At 44.4% G+C, this 17,299-nt stretch overlaps 1 protein-coding gene across 2 annotated transcripts in view; it reads left to right on the top strand.

Moving 5' to 3' along the window:
• LOC137369202 (uncharacterized) overlaps nt 1–17,299 on the top strand; it is a 267,684-nt gene that overhangs the window by 199,773 nt on the left and 50,612 nt on the right. Inside the window, exon 12 of one of the 2 annotated variants that reach the window (XM_068030014.1) lies at nt 2,260–2,449. In XM_068030014.1, the coding sequence (XP_067886115.1) occupies nt 2,260–2,449 (190 nt within the window). Of the gene's footprint in view, nt 1–64; nt 133–2,259; nt 2,450–17,299 lie in introns of those variants that run through there. The other variant, XM_068030015.1, reaches the window with a different exon arrangement.

The raw sequence follows: 17,299 nt of genomic DNA, 5'->3' as shown, positions 1-17,299 counted from the left end.
ACAATCATTATGACAGTCTCTCCATCTGTTTGAAAACTTGGAGTTTGTCTGTGTTTCATTCTAGGCAACACTGTAAGTTTTGAACCCTGCCTGCGGGCTGCAAAACATCCAAGTTTATGATTGCTGCAGACAGAGACTCCAGGGAGAAAATCATCTACATCACTGTCTCCAAGAAAACTCTGAACCAGGTGGCTACCTCTACCAGCCAGAAACTTCAGGACCACGAGTTCAGCAGAAGACAACTGAATTACCAGACTCCACAGGCTATATATTCTTTTATTTGTTCTGGACTCTAATCCAACCAATCTATCCTGTTCACTCTGTAACCTATTTGTGTGTGTGATTCTTGTGTGTGCGTGTGCGCGTGTGTGCGAAAGTTTGAGCATAGTTTATGATTTTACTTAGATCAGGTTTTGATTTTAAGTACAATAAACTTAACTCTTTCTTGTTTAAATTCAAGAAAACCTGTCCGATTGGTTCTTTTATAATCATAGCACATAAAGGGTTAAACATTCACTGAATTAAGCACATCCACTGTTTATCAGAAATAAACCCTGTTGCAGTCAACAAGGAGAGGGACAAGATAGGAACCTTTTGACCTCTCTTCACCTGATCGTAACAAGACCAACAAGTAGGTCCTTTGACTTGCCTGCCTCCCATGCTCCCACATCTCTGTACTGGGTGGCCAAAGTTCAGGAGTGTTGGGCTAAAGTAAAGAAAAAGTTAAGAAGCAGCTCCTTGCAGATGCGTCTGCATTCTCACAAGAACTGTAGAAATTTTCAACAATATGACTAAGGTAATAGTTGCAGAAGCGGTTAAAGCAAATCATGAATATGAGACACAGTGAACTCATGTGATCAGTGTCTCTTTCACGATAATCACATTGACCCTATGAAAATACAAAGATTTGTAGTTTCAGCCCAGAAATAGCCAATGAGCCTCTAAGTATTTTAGAAGACTTGTTAATAGTAAATGAAGTTCCAGTATTTGTAACTGTATACCAAGCTCCATAGAAGATTTAGTTTGGTTATTGAAATATTTAAAAGTATCACATTTTCTGGAGAGATTACTTCCAAGTTTCTTAAGGCGTCTATTGCAGTCTCACTGTTGTGAAGACACTCAAAAATGGGAATTTACGCTCAAACTGTCTTTCATGATATTTTAAAGTTCCTGATTCTATTTCGATCTTTCCCATAATTTAGAAAGGCCTCATTATGGCTTGCCAGCTTTCTATGTTCAATAAAATATATGGCTGCATTCAATAGTGGTAGTTGTATTGATGTATTACCTTGGTGAATATGATCTTGAAAATTGGATTTTCAGCACCTTTTGTGAAAGTATATGAAAAATTAATGCTCAAATGAGGGTATAATAATGTACATAGTAAACCTTCCCCATCATTTTCACTACAATCAGTGTACATAGTAAACCTTCCCCATCATTTTCACTACAATCAGTGTACATAGTAAACCTTCCCCATCATTTTCACTACCATCAGTGATTTAAGCAACTTTGCAAAAGCTGCATAATCTAACTTTTTCAGAATGGAGAGTTTTATTGACCAGATCGATATCCAATAGCAGTTGGGACCAATGTTAAATGAAATGGTGGTGGAATACTACAGTTTCCTAAGGGTGTGGAAAAACTGACAATTCTCATATTTTTGCCAGTCAACTGTAGACAGGAAGATGGTGTTAAGTGGACACATAGTAGGACATATTTCAAATATGACACCAAGTGGAATGGCCTATGATGAAGACAAATTTCCAAAACAGAAGATATATTTACCCCACAAGTTGACAATCAATTTCAAAGATTTTTAATGTATCAGATCCAGCAGTGTTGTAACTGCTGACATTTAAGAGTAGATTTATGAAATCGATGAATGAAAAATAATGGAGAGAGCACCTGCAATTTCTTGATATGCAGTCCTGGCAAGCGGGTCTCTCTGTTAAAGCATGATTTTATAAGATCAACTCTTGCTTTTGCTCATATTTTAATTAGTATGCGAATAACAGCTCATGACTGTTAGCCACTCATTAACGCGGGCCTATAATAAAAACAGAAAGTGCTGGAAATACGCAGCATTGGTGGAGAGAGAAACTCCAGCATCCGCAGTATTTTGCTTTTAACTTAGGCCTTTTGTGTGCATGTAGCACTTAGTTTTATTCAAGAGCAGCAAAGGCCAAACTCGCATCACTTCCATTAAAAGCCCTTTATCACACAAGACCTAATTGTTATCTTTGTTTTCTCACTCAGTCTGAGAGAGCTGGAAGTGTTTGGATGTCATGAACTAAGTGTACATGGTTTGAGCTATATGGCGCGAGAGTGCCCAAACCTGCAGATCCTGAACATTGGCAGAATCCCGAACATTGCAACCACTTGTTTGATACAGATGGTGACCAGCTTGAAAAATCTAACCGTTTTGAACTTATCAGGACTGAATGCGGTAAGACTAGAAAAAAATATGGTGCATAGATAATTTTGAAAATTGACACATCAATTAGAGACTGAGATATCAGGGCCTAGAAATATAGCTGTGCAGTGCTCATTTTGTAGGCAGGCAGTGCACACTCATTATGGGCTATAAGTGTGCTATATTTACTATATTGGTAAAGGCCAAAAAATCTACATGCGGTGCCTACGCCTGAAATAAGCACTGAACCTTTGCATATGCAAATATGAGGCCTAACACCTGTTTGAGGCCCCCCAGGTTTTCTCTGAGGCATCTGGCACCAACTGCACAAATAAAAACCAGGCCTACATGCACCCAGCGGTGGTTCTTTTAAGCAACCACCTGTTAGGCTGCAATCAACAAGATAAGTGTTTAAAATATACTTATCTGAATGTGGAGCTACTCCTCCCTCTCCAGCCACCGTTCTATCTGCATCCCTCTGACCACCCTTCAGGACCGGACTATGCACCTCTCACAACTCAATCGCCCAACCTTCCTGACCTGATCACCCGCCGTTCCGCATTTACCCGAGGTCTACTTTTCAATTATGCTTCATTGGCAGCTATGTGCACCTCTCCGGCTTCGTGACAATGAAGCCCAAGGCCCAATATCGGCTTCACCATTCAGGTGCAGGGACTGAACACTGTGCCCCCATGTGCCTGAATTTAAATTGAAAGGGAACAAAAAGAAATTAAATATTGGAGCACATATCAATCTGTCAATTTTAAGAAACTAAACCTACTTTGATGTGTACCATTCTGAAAAGTAAGCAGGTATGTTTTCTTGCATGGAAACAATCTGTATTTCAAAATTAATTGTGTGAAATGTATTTCAGCATTATACATTATGCAAGAATTATTTTGTTATATATAAGTGAATTTCCAATAGATGACACTCATTCTGACCAGAATTCTTGATCGTCGAATCCCAAATGCAAATTTAAGTTACAAATGGGGAAAGTGGGACTGTGCACAGTTCATTTAGTTGTAGCAAGTGTTGAGTGGATCAATCAGAGGTTGTGGAAGTCAGTCACAAAAGATAGAAGATTTTTCAATGTTTACAATTTTTTGGGGGGGCCAGCCAGAGTGCTTCTCCTAAGCCCAGAAAAAAACTCCAGCCAGGTGCAGGCCTGTTTATGGCCCCCTTGGATTGCTGCACCACCCCCTCCCTGCCACCACCCTCCAAGATCCAACTTGTCAGCTGGCTCAGAATGGGAGCTGGACGATTTACTGGGCCTCTCAATGTTGGCTGTGGACGGGACGTGCGTCACTCTACCAATTTGGGCCCATTTAAGGCAGAAGCTGAATTTCTCCCCTTATATTTCCTAACATTTGTGTCAGCATGATTCCAGTGCATCTGGCACATGACTGGTTGTCCACAGAGAAATAAGGCTTAACCATCTTGAGAAATACAGTGCCTCCACAGCTGAATCCTTCAGGGTCATCCTGGGGCTGGTGGGAATGGTCCCACACATCAAATCTTCACAAAGAACTACCTCCCCCAAATCCCTTTCAGCCTCCCTCCATTTTCACCTTCCTCACCAAGGTCCCTATTTTACGTTTGCAACGTGCTGGGAGCTGGAGGGCAGGGGACAGGATGGTGGCGCTTGATGGCAGGCGGGATTGCCAGAGATAAGTTCAATGCATCTGTCAGTGGCTTTTTTACTCAGCCAGCTCATTATCAGTGCATAAGGAGGCCATTCAGCCCATTGAATCTGTGCTGGCTCTCTGTGAGAGCAATTTAACTATGCCCACTCACCCTTTTCCTGCAGCCCTGCAATGTTTTTCCCTTCAGGTGCTTATCCAATTCCCTTTTGAAAGCTACAATTGAATTTGCCTCTACCAACCTCTCAGGCAGTACATTCCACCTCGTAGCCACTCACTGCATAAAAAAATTCCTCCTGTTGCCTTTAGCTCTTTTGCCAATCACTTTAAATGGATGTCCTCTGGTTTTCGACCCTTCTGCCGATGGGAACAGTTTTTCTTTATCTTCTCTGTCTAGACTCCCTCATGGTTCGGAACACCTCGATCAAATCTCCTCCCAACTTTCCCTTCTCTAAGAAGAGCGGCACAGATACTCCTGTCTATCCACATAACTGAAGTCCCTCATCCTCAGAACCATTTTCTGCCGTCTCTCTAAAGCCACATCCTTCCTAAAGTATGGTGACCAGAACTGTACAGAATACTCCAACTGAGGTTGAATCAGAGTTTTATAAAGGTTCATCATAACTTCCTTACTTTTGTACTCTATGCATCTATTTATAAAGCTCAGGATCCTGAATGCCTTTTAACCACTTTCTCAACCTGCCCTGCCACATGCAACAATTTGTGCACATATACCACCAGGTCTCTGTTCCTACACTGCCTTTAGAATTGTACCCTTTAGTTTGCCTCTTCTCATTCTTCCAATCAAAATGCATCACTTTCCACTTCTTTGCATTAAAATTCATCTGCCATGTGTCTGCCCATTTCATCAGCGGTCTATGTACTCTTGAAGTCTATCACTATCTTCCTCACAGATCAAAATACTTCCAAGTTTTGTGTCACCTGCAAATTTTGAAATTGTGCCCTGTACACCCGAGTGAAAGGCATTACTATATATCAAGAAAAGCAGTAGTCCTAATACTTAATATATATCAAGAACAGCAGTGGTCCTAGTACTGACCCCTGCGGAACCCCACTATATACCTTCCTCCAGTCCAAAACAACCGTTCATCACTACTCTCTGTTTTCTGTCACTCAGCCAACTTTGTATCTATGTTGCTACTGTCCCTTTTATTCCATTGGCTTCAACTTTGCTGATAACCCAGTTATGTGGCACTTTATCAAATGCCTTTTGGAAGTCCATAAACACCACATCAACCACATTATGCTCATCAACCCTCTCTGCTACTTTATGCCTTTAACAAATCCATGCTGGCTTTCCTTAATTAATCCACACTTGTCCAGGTGACTGTTAATTTTGTCACAGATTATTATTTCTAAAAGCTTTCCCGCCAATGAGGTTAAACTGTCTGGCTTATAGTTGCTGGGTTTATCCCTGCACCCTTTTTTGAACAAGTGTATAACATTTGTACTTTTCCAGTCCTCTGGCACCTCCCCATAACTAAGGAGGATTTGAATATTGTGGCGAGTAACTCCATAGTTTCCACTCTTACTTCTGCCAGCTCGCTCAGATACATCCCATCCAGTCCTGATGGCTTATCAACTTTAAATCCAGCCAGCATTTCTAGTACCGCTTCTTCATTTATTTTTGGCCTATTATCTATCTCAACTACTTCCTCTTTCATTCTGGCTTTGGTAGCACCCTCTTCTTTGGTAAAGACAGATACAAAGTGCTCATATAGAACCTCAGCCATGCCCTCTGCTTCCATGTACAGGCCTCCTTTTTGGTACCTAATCAACCCCACCTCTCCTTTTACTATCCTTTGACTATTTATATGCCTGATTTAACTTAAACCCTCTCCCATAGCACAATTAAACCATCCCTTGAGGGTATTGGTCCTGGCTCTGTTGAAGTGCAATCCATCTGGCATGCACAGGTCCCACCTCCCCCAGAGCTGGTCCCAATATCCCAGGAGTCTAAACCCTACCTCCTGCACCATCTCTCCAGCCACGCATTCATCTACTCTATCCCCCTATTTCTATACTCACTAGCGGGTGGCACTGGGAGTAATCCAGTGATTATTACATTTGAAGTCCTGCTTATTAATCTCTTTCCTAGCTCCCTAAACTCTGTTGGCAGGACCTCATCCCTTTTCCTGTCTATGTTGTTGGTACTGATATGGGCCATGACCTCCAGCTATTCACTCTTCCCCCTCAGTCCTGCAGCCACTCAGAGGCATCCTGGACCCTGGCACCAAGGAGGCAACATACCATCCTGGAATCAAGCCATGGCTGCAGAAACACTAGTCTGTCCCCCTAACTATAGAATTCCCATATTGCTTTCCCAATCTTCCTCCTCCTCACTCCTGTACAGCTTAGCCAACCATGGGGCTGTGGACTTGGCGCTGGCTATACTCCACAAAGGAATCATCACCCTTACTAGTATTCAGAACCAAATACTGGTTGGAGAGCCAGATACATTCAGGGGACTCTGTGTTGCCTGCCTGGTCCTCCTTTACTGTCTGGCAGTCACGTATTCCCACTCTGCCTGTTCACTCTTGAGCTGTGGGGTAATCACCTCCAGAAATGTACTATCCATGTAGCTCTCAGCCAAGAGGATGCACCTTAGTGATGTCATCTGCTGCAGAAGCTCCAAAACCCGGAGCTTAGGCTCCTCCAGCTGACACCGCTCCATCGCTGGCCTCGATCTCTCTGACCGTATATAGGTATGTGAAGAGAGAAAGATTGGTGAAGACAAATGTAGGTCCCTTACAGTCAGAAACAGGGGAATTTATTATGGGGAACAAAGAAATGGCTGACCAACTAAATGCATACTTTGGTTCTGTCTTCACAAAGGAGGACACAAGTATCATACCAGAAATATTGGGGAAAACAGGGTTTAGTGAGAGGGAGGAACTGAAGGAAATCAGTATTAGTAGAGAAATGGTGTTGGGGAAATTGATGGGATTGAAGGCCGATAAATCCCCAGGGCCTGATGGTATGCATCCCAGAGTACTTAAGGAAGTGGCCCTAGAAATAGTGGATGCATTGGTGGTCAACTTCCAAGATTCTATAGGCTTTGGAACAGTTCCTACAGATTGGAGGGTAACTAATGTAACCCCACTATTTAAAAAGGGAGGTAGAGAGAAAACAGGGAATTATAGACCGGTCAGCCTGACGTCAGTAGTGGGGAAAATTCTAGAGTCCATTATCAAAGATTTTATAGCAGAGCACTTGGAGAACAGTGATAGAATTGAGCAGAGTCAGCATGGATTTGCGAAATCATGGGAAGAGAAATCATGCTTGACAAATCTACTAGAATTCTTCAAGGATGTAACTAGTAGAGTTGATGAGGGACAGCCAGTAGATGTGGTTTATTTGAACTTTCAGAAGGCATTCGACAAAGTCCCACATAAGAGACTAGCGTGTAAAATTAAAGCGCATGGGATTGTATTGCGATGGATAGAAAATTGGTTGGCAGACAGGAAACAAAGAATAGGGATAAATGGGTCTTTTTCCGAATGGCAGGCAGTGATTAGTGGGGTACTGCAGGGATTGGTGCTAGGACCCCAGCTATTCACAATATATATGAATGATTTAGATGAGGGAACTAAATGTAATATCTCCAAATTTGCAGATGACAAAACTGAGTGGGAGGGTGAGTTGTGAGGAGGATGCAGAGAGGCTTCAGGGTGATTTGGACAAGTTGAGTGGGCAAATGCATGGCAGATGCAGTATGATGTGGATAAATGTGAGATTGGCGGCGCAGTGGTTAGTACCGCAGCCTCACAGCTCCAGGGACCCGGGTTCAATTCTGGGTACTGCCTGTGCGGAGTTTGCAAGTTCTCCCTGTGTCTGCGTGGGTTTCCTCCGGGTGCTCCGGTTTCCTCCCACATGCCAAAGACTTGCAGGTTGATAGGTTAATTGGCCATTATAAATTGCCCCTAGTAGAGGTAGGTGGTAGGGAAATATATAGGGACAGGTGGGGATGTGGTAGGAATATGGGATTAGTATAGGATTAGTATAAATGGGTGGTGGATGGTCGGCACAGACTCGCTGGGCCGAAGGGCCTGTTTCAGTGCTATATCTCTAAACTAAACTAAACTATCCCCCTACTTTGGTAGCAAAAACAGGAAGGCAGATTATTATCTGAACGGCTATAAACTGAGAGAGGGGAATATGCAGCGAAAACTGGGTGTTCGCGTACACCAGTCGCTGAAGGTAAGCGTGCAGGTCCAACAGGTGGTAAACAGAGTTCAGAAGAGTGAGGGGGGGGTTCTCATAGAAACCTATAAAATTCTAACAGGACTTGACCGGGTAGATGCAGGAAGGATGTTCCTGATGGTGGGGGAGTCCAGAACCAGGGGTCATAGTCTAAGGATACGGGGTAAACCTTTCAGGCCTGAGATGAGGAGAAATTTCTTTAACCAGAGAGTGGTGAGTCTGTGGAATTCACTACCACAGAAAGCAATTGAGGGCAAAACATTGTATGTTTTCAAGAAGGAGTTAGATATAGCTCTTGGGTCGAAAGGGATCAAAGGGTATGGGGCGAAGGCGGGAGCAGGTTACTGAGTTAGATGATCAGCCATGATCATAATGAATGGCGGAGCAGGCTCGAAGGGCCGAATGGCCTACTCCTGCTCCTATTTTCTATGTTTCTATGATTGCTCCACTCCTGGCCTCGTGCTCTCTAACTGCTCCGTTCCTGGCCTCGCTCTCTCTGACCACTCCACTTACAGCCTCGCTCTCTCTGACTGCTCCACTCCCAGCTTCACTCTCTCTGACTGCTGCACTCCTGGCCTCATTCTCTCTGACCATTCTGCTCCTGGCCTCGCTCTCTCTGACCACTCCGATCCCGGCCTTGCTCTCACTGCCTGCTCTCACTGCCACGCACTGTCTGTCCGCTCCACTCCCAGCCTCATGGTCTCTGACTCCTCCGATCTTGGTATCACGCTCTTTTTGACCGTTCCTCTCCTGGCCTTGCATTTTATATCACTCCACTCCCAGCCTCATGGTCTCTGACTCCTCCGATCCTGGTATCACGCTCTTCTTGACCGTTCCTCTCCTGGCCTTGCAATTTATATCACTCCACTCCCAGCCTTATTTTTTTATACTGCTTCAATCTTGGCCTTGCGCTCTCTGACCGCGCTGCTCCCAGCTTAGTTCTCTCTGACTGCTCCTGGCCTCATGCTCTCTGACAGCTCTGCTCCCAGCCTTGCATTTCCTGACTGCTCCACTTAGGCAAATTTGGAGATGTGGCTTCCTATCCTATTATCTTAAGTTGTTAATAAATATGGTGAATAGTTGAGGCCCCAACACAGATCCTTGCAGGACACGACTAGTCACCTGCTGTTGTTAGAGTACCTACCCATTATCCCTACTCTCCGTGTTCTGTTGCTCAGCCAATATTCCAACCAGGTCAACAATTTGCCTTATGTTCCGTGAGGTTCAACATAAGCGAGCAGTTTCTTATGAGGGACATTATCAAAGTTGTCTGGAAGTCCATATAAATAACATTGTTATGACCAGGTGAGGCTGGGGTCTAGGGCTCCCCTCTCAGCCTTTGCCTGGTTTGGCCATAACAGGGCTTAATTTAGCTTCCCCTCAGTGAATCCCTGTTCACTGCCCTCTCATTGTGATGGCAAAGAAATCAACCATACAGGTTTTCTTAGATTTAAACAAGAAAGGTGTAAGTTTATTCACGTTAAAACTCTAATTTGGCTAAAACTACTAGAAATACGTGACACGACTACGCTAGCATGCATGCACAATAAACACACATGCAAATAGAGACAGATGAGGAGAAAGAAGGGTCAGACAGTCATAGAGTCATAGAGTTATACAGCACAGAAACAGGCCCCGGCCCAGCGTGTCTGCGCCGGCCATCAAGCTTATCTATTCCAATCCCATTTTCCATCACTTGGCCCGTAGCCTTGCATGCTGTGGCATTTCAAGTGCTCATCTAAATACTTCTTAATTGTTGTGAGGGTTCCTGCCTCCACCATCCCTTGAGGTGTTCCAGATTCCAACCACCCTCTGGGTGAAAAACTTTTTCCTCAAATCCCCTCTAAACCTCCTGCCCCTTACCTTAAATCTATGCGTCCCTGGTATTGACACCTCCGCTAAGTGAAAAAGTTTCTTCCTATCTACCTAGTCTATGCCCCTCATAATTTTGTATCAATGAGGTCCCCCCTCAGCCTTCTCAGCTCTAAGCAAAACAACCCTAGCCTATCCAGTCTCTCTTCATAGCTGAAATACTCCAGCTCAGGCAACATCCTAGTGAATTTCCTCTGCACCCTCTCCAGTGCAATCACATCCTTCCTATAATGTGGTGCCCAGAACTGTACACAGTACTCCAGCTGTGGCCTAACTAGAATTTTATACAGCTTCATCATAACCTCCCTGCTCTTATATTCTGTGCCTCGGCTAATAAAGGAGAGTATCCCACATACCTTCCTAACCACCTTATCTACCTGTGCTGCTGCCTTCAGTAATCTATGGACAAGTACACCAAGATCCCTCTGACCCTTTGTACTTCCTAGGGTCCTACCATCCATTGTATATTCCCTTGCCTTGTTAGTCCTCCCAAAATGCATCACCTCACACTTCTCAGGATTAAGTTCCATTTGCCACTGCTCTGCCCATCTTACCAGCCCATCTATATCGTCCTGTAATCTAAGGCTTTCCTCCTTACTATTTACGAAACCACAAATTTTCGTGTCATCTGTGAACTTACTGATCATACCTCCTATATTCACATCTAATTCATTAATGTACACTACAAACAACAAAGGCCCCAGCACCGATCCCTGCAGTACACCACTGGTCACAGGCTTCCAATCGCAAAAACAACCCTCGACCTCCTGCTACTAAGCCAATTTTGGATCCATTTGCCAAGTTTCCCTGGATCCCATGGACTCTTACCTTTTTGACCAATCTCCCATGCGGGACTTTACCAAAAGCCTTACTGAAGTCCATGTAGACAAATCTGCTGCTTTACCATCATCTATACAACTAGTCACATCCTCGAAAAATTCAATCAAATTTGTTCGACATGATCTCCCCCATCAAAGCCATGCTGACTATCCTTGATTAATCCCTGCCTCTCCAAGTGGAGAATACTCCTGTCCCTCTGAATTTTTTCCTATAGTTTCCCTACCACTGATGTTTGACTCACTGGCCTGTAATTCCCTGGTTTATCCCTACCACACTTCTTGAATAATGGTACCACATTTGTTGTTCTCCAATCCTTTGGCACTTCTCCTGTGGCCAGAGAGGATTTGAAAATTTGTGTCAGAGCCTCTGCAATCTCCTCCCTTGCCTCACATAACAGCCTGGGATACATCTCATCTGGGCCTGGGGATTTATCCACTTTTATGCCCGCTAAAACTGCTTATACTTCCTCCCTTTCAATGCTAATTTGTTCAAGTATATCATAATCCCCCTCCTTGATCTCTACACCTACATCGTCCTTCTCCATCGTGAACTCAGATGAAAAGTAATCATTTAAAACCTCACCTACAACCTCCGGCTCCACACACAGATTGTCACTTTGGTCCTTAATGGGCTCTACTCTTTCCCTGGTTATCCTCTTGCCCTTAATATACTTATAAAACGCCTTGGGATTTTCCTTTATCTTGCCTGTCGGTGTTTTCGCATGCCCTCTCTTAGCTCACCTAATTACTTTTTTAAGTATCCCCCGTACACTTTTTATATTCCTTTCGGGCTTCTGCTGTTTTCAGCTCTCTGAATCTGCCATAAGCCTCCTTTTTTTTCCTTATCCAATCCTCTATATCCCTAGACATCCAGAGTTCCCTGGACTTATTGGTCCTACCCTTCACCTTTACGGGAACATGTTGGCCCTGAACTCTCACTAATTCCTTTTTGAATGACTCCCACCGGTCTGATGTGGACTTTCCTACAAGTAGCTGCTCCCAGTCCACTTTGGCCAGATCCTGTTTTATCATATTGAAATCGGCCTTTCCCCTAGTTCAGCACCTTTATTTCCGGTCCATCTTTGTCCTTTTCCATAACTACCTTAAATCTTACAGAGTTATGGTCACTATCCCCGAAATTCTCCCCACTGACACTTCTAACACTTGTCTGGCTTCATTCCCTAAGATTAGGTCCTGTACCGCCCTTTCTCTTGTAGGACTTTCTACATGCTGGCTCAAAAAGCTCTCCTAGATGCACTTTAAGAATTCTGCCCCCTTTACACCTTTTGCACTACGACTAACCTAGTTAATATTGGGGAAGTTGAAATCCCCTACTATTATTACCCTATTATTTTTACACCTCTCTGAGATTTGCCTATATATCTGTAGTAAAGTAATTGCCCCCTTTTTGTTTTTATGTTCTACCCATATGGCCTCATTTGAGGAACCTTCTAAGATATCATTCCTCCTTACTGCAGTAATTGACTTCTTGATCAGTAGTGCAATGTCACCTCCTCTTTTGCACCCCCCCCCCACCACCCTTCGCCGTCACGCCTGAATATTCTATACCCTGGGATATTAAGCTGCCAGTCCTGCCCTTCCCTCAACCATGTCTCTGTGAGAGCAATTATATCATATTCCCATGTATTAATCAATGCCTTCAATTCATCTACCTTACTTGTAAGACTCCTTGCATTAAAATAGATGCAATCCCCCCTTGCATTATTTGCTTGTGCCTTAACGGGTCTAGATTTGCTCTGCCTTCCAGACTGACTCAGTTTCTCTTCTATATTTGGCTGTGTCCCATCCCCCTGCCAAATTAGTTTAAACCCCACCACCCCCAACAGCAGGAGAAAACTTCCCTGCAAGGATGTTGGTCCCACTCCGGTTCAGGTGCAACCCGTCCGATTTGTACAGGTCCCACCTTAGCCAGAAACAGACCCAGTGATCCAGGAAACTAAAGCCCTCCCTCCTGCTCCATCTCTTCAGCCATGCATTCATCTGCTCTATCCTTCTATTCCTATACTCACTAGCACATAGCATCGGGAGTAATCCAGAGATTACAACCTTTGAGATGCTGCTTTTTAATCTGCTAAATGCTCCCTAAATTCTTGTTGCAGGACCTCATGCCTCTTTCTATCTATGTTGTTGGTACCAATGTGAACCATGACCTCTGACTGTTCACCCTCCCCCTTCAGAATGTCCTGTAGCAGCTCCGTGACATCCTTGACCCTGGCACCAGGGAGGCAACATACCATCCTGGAGTCACGTTTGCGGCCACAGAAATGCCTATCTGTACCCCTAATGATAGAATCCCCTATCACTATAGCTGTCCCACTCTTTTCCTCCCCTGCTAGGCAGCTGAGCCACCCTTGGTGCCACAGACATGGCTCTTGCTGCATTCCCCTGAGAAGCTATCTCCCCCAACAGTATTTAAAGCAGAACATCTGTTAGAGAGGGAGATGGACCCAGGGGACTCCTGTACTACCTGCCTAGTTCTTCAGTTCTGCCTGGCAGTCCCCCATTCCCTTTCTGCCTGAATAGTCTTTACCTGCAGTATGAACACCTCCCTGTATGTGCTATCCACAATGATCTCAGCCTCGCGGATGCTCCACAGTGTCCCCAGCCACTGCTCCAGATCCAAAACGCAGATTTCGAGTAGCTACAGCTGGAGACACTTCCAGCACAAGTGTTTGCCCTGGACACTGGATGTGTCCCTGACTTCCCACATTGCGCAGAAGGACTATTCCACACTACTCAGTTGCCCTGCCATGACTTAGCCTTAATTCACTCCCTTAAATTACTCAAAAATTACAGATTATTTACACTAGGGACCTTGATTCCCTAAAAAAATCACTACTTACTATATATATAAAAAAACTGTAGACCTTACCTTTCTCTTTACTTTAGTTACTAATCCAACTATTTACAGATACTCCCTAACACCAGTTACTCACCAACCAACACCTTGCAGCTTTCCTGTGATGTCACTTTTTGAATTTTTTTTTCAAATTCAAACTTAGTCAGCATGCGCCAACTCCTGAAGAGTTCCGACTGCTCTCCGCTCCTGAAGATAAGTGAAGGCCCCGAACCTGGTGCTGAATTTATCTGCCCCCCATCCTAGGTGCTCCCACACAGGTCCGATTGCTCTCCGCTCCTGAAGGTAAGTGAAGGCCCCGAGCCTGGTGCTCAATTTATCCACTGCCGGTTCTCGGTGCTCCCACACAGGTCGAATTGCTCTCCGCTCCTGAAGGTAAGGGAAGGCCCTGAGCCTGGTGCTGAATTTATCCACTCCCAGTTCTAGGTGCCCCCACACAGGTCCGACTGCTTTCCGCTCCTGAAGGTAAGAGGGAAAGGTTTAAAGTAATAGCTGGGGTTCAGTTACTAGCTTTTGGATTTGATGTAAAGTCTTTGTTTGCAGTTGTCTTGGAGTTCTCGTTGGGGCCCAGTGCACACTTTCAAACTTGTTTACTGCAGGAGTATTCTCTCTTGGGGTTTGAGTGGCTTCAGTGGATCCCTGGAACTTCGTGAGAGAAAGAGAGGGAGAAAGGGAGACACCTTCCTTCTCTGTTGTCTTCAAATTGCAGTCTATTCTCAAACTGTTCTGTGAGCACAATTCAAACAACTCCAAGTTGGTCAGCAGGTTGGTCATGTGACTAGTTCCTTATTTGGAACAGCCTTTCCTGCGGTTTGTGGATTTCAAAGCTCTCGGTGGTGGGGGGGTGGTGGTGGTGGGGGTGCTGTCTCTTACACAGACACGATGTGGACCATCATTGTTGTCCAGAATAATCTTTATTAATTGAATCAGTGTGCAGTTTCATTGTCTGTCTTATTCAACTGTCGTTTAGAATACAAAATGTGCAGCCATGTTTCAGTGGTCCTTTAAACCAAGTCATTTTTTCAATTCAGTGTTACGACCAGGTGAGAAAGGTGTGTCGGGATCCCTTTTAGTATTCACCTGGTCTTATTGTAACAGGGTTTAATTTTCAAACACACTGTGTTTTGAGCTCCCCCTTTGGTGAATCCTTGTTCAGCGCCTTCCAATTATAAGGCAAAGAAATGAGCACAAACAGGTTTCCTTAGGTTTAAAGAAAAAAAGTGAAATTTATTAAAATTTAAACTTAAACTCTAATTCGGTTAACACCTACGGATACACATTGCGCCCCACACTAGCATGCATACGTGATATGTACATGCAAATAGAGACAGAAAAGAGCAGAAGAAAAATAAAGTAGAGAGGTTTGAGGCAATATCAGAAGAGTTTCCTGTTACTGTGCTTCGAGCTCACTGTAGTCCTTTTGTAGGTAGTCTTGCTTTTCATTGGGGCCCAGTATTCTTCTTAAACCTTATTCACTGTAGGAGACCTTTCTCTTTTGGGGTTCATGTGCCTTCAATGGGTCTTCAGTTCCGTGAGAAAGAGATGGGAGCAGACAGGAGAGAGGTCTTTTCCAGTCCAGGAGCAAACAGCTTTCGGAGTTTCAAAATCTCTGTGGCAAGTTCAAATTCAAAAAACTCCAACAGTCAGTTTGTCATGTGACTAAACTGGTCTGACGACGTCTGTTTGTGTATTCAGCCATCTTAGCAGTTAACCTGGAATGCTAGCCACTCCACCTTCAACGTCTGGTAATCAAAAGTCCATTGTGGATTAAATTGGAGCAGGGAGTGGTCCCTTTGTCTGTTACTATGCAAAAAAGGTCTTTCCGGCGAGGGGCCTGAAAATTCCTTGTGATATGCCCTCTTTTCTTCCCAGCAGCAATTTTAAGTTTTAATGTTCATGTGGTGAAATAATGTGTGCCTCATCCTTGGCAGGTGGGGGCCTGCATGACACCAGTAACAGTTTAAAATTAATGTTCCATATGACTAAATTAATATGTCTCATTTTGGCAGATGTGGTTTTCATGACACCATCATATCCAGTGGAATGAAATGCAATTTTAAAAGACCATTTCAATTTAAAAATAGAAATGAGAGAAAGTACAGGAAAACACACATGTATTTCTCTCATCCATTCTGATTCATTCAGAAATTCTATAGATTGTTACAGCCTGTCTTTCCTTGGTAGCAGCGATGCTTTAAACTGTCCCTTTTGGCGTCCCAATAAACATGTAATTTTTGGGGAAGTTTTTCAGTTTGCACATTTCCATGACTGCCTAGGGTGTTTTTGTTCTTGTTGATGTCTGCAGGGGGAGGATTAGATTTAATTATCCCTGGTGTGGATTTTTGCCCATGAGAGTCAGCAGTGGGTGAATCCACTCTGAACTCTCAGTGCTTCGATGAGTCATGCGAGGGCTTTTCACTTTAGGGCATGGTTGGTTCCCTTTTCTCCTGACTGTGGGGGATGATTCTTTACTAATCTTCCCTTTGTCCTCTGGGACACTCCTGCTTGCAGGTGTTTGTCCAGATTCTGCTGCACTCCCCTGTGGCACTTTGGCTAGGTGAAGCATCACCCTCATGGGTTTTCTGCCCTCTTGAGGACTCTCTTTGTCTCTGCGGGTTTCTGTAAATGCTGTTAGCAACTCTGGTGGGGTGTTTCTGGGTTGACTGACCAGACAGTAGGGGTTTCCATTTATGATTCGTCTCAGATCTCCTTTAACCTGCCCTCTTTGTCCCTTTTTCCCCTTTTCTCTCTACCTTTTTGCCAACCTTGTGCCTGTCTGGCCCTTTTTGTTCTTGGCAGGGGTCCCTTTCAGTTCACCAGCCGGCTGCTGGAGGCTCCTCCAAATGCCGAAACAGGACTCGGGTGCAGATTTCACTCTAGGTTGGGGTTTCCCCTCAACCTGGCACATGTGGCAACTCCTACGGTATTCCACCACATCTTTGTGTAGTTTTGGCCAGTCAAACTGCTGTCTCATGCGGGCTTTGGTTTTTCATAAACCAACATGTACAGCCACTGTAATCTCATGGGCTATTCTTAATATTTCTCTCTGGTACCTCTGCGGCACCACTAACTGGTGAACCACTGTCCACTCTTGTCCTCAGGTCTGTGAGGTGAACTCCACTTCCTCATCAGTACCTCATTCTTTAAATAATAGCAATCCGGGACTCCCGCTGCTTCAATTTCAGTCTGGGCAGTCTGTGCTAATTTTCTCAGGACTGGGTCAGCTCGCTGACCCTCAGCTAGGGAACATTCATTTAATTCATTCCCTGGATCTTCTACCTTTCCAAAGAAAGTCTCAGACAGACAGACCTCATGGTCATCTGCCTGCAGTGCCAATTCAGTCTCCTCAGGGGGAGCTGGTTTGATCATGGCTTGATTCACTACACATGCAGGGGAACTGCAGGGGGCCGTTTCCTGCCACTGCCCT

Source organism: Heterodontus francisci, chromosome 4 (genome assembly GCF_036365525.1).
Source record: "Heterodontus francisci isolate sHetFra1 chromosome 4, sHetFra1.hap1, whole genome shotgun sequence".
NCBI classification, from domain to species: Eukaryota; Metazoa; Chordata; class Chondrichthyes; order Heterodontiformes; family Heterodontidae; genus Heterodontus; species Heterodontus francisci.
Note: the sequence above shows the minus strand (reverse complement) of the source record. Positions and strands in the feature narration are given on the sequence as shown.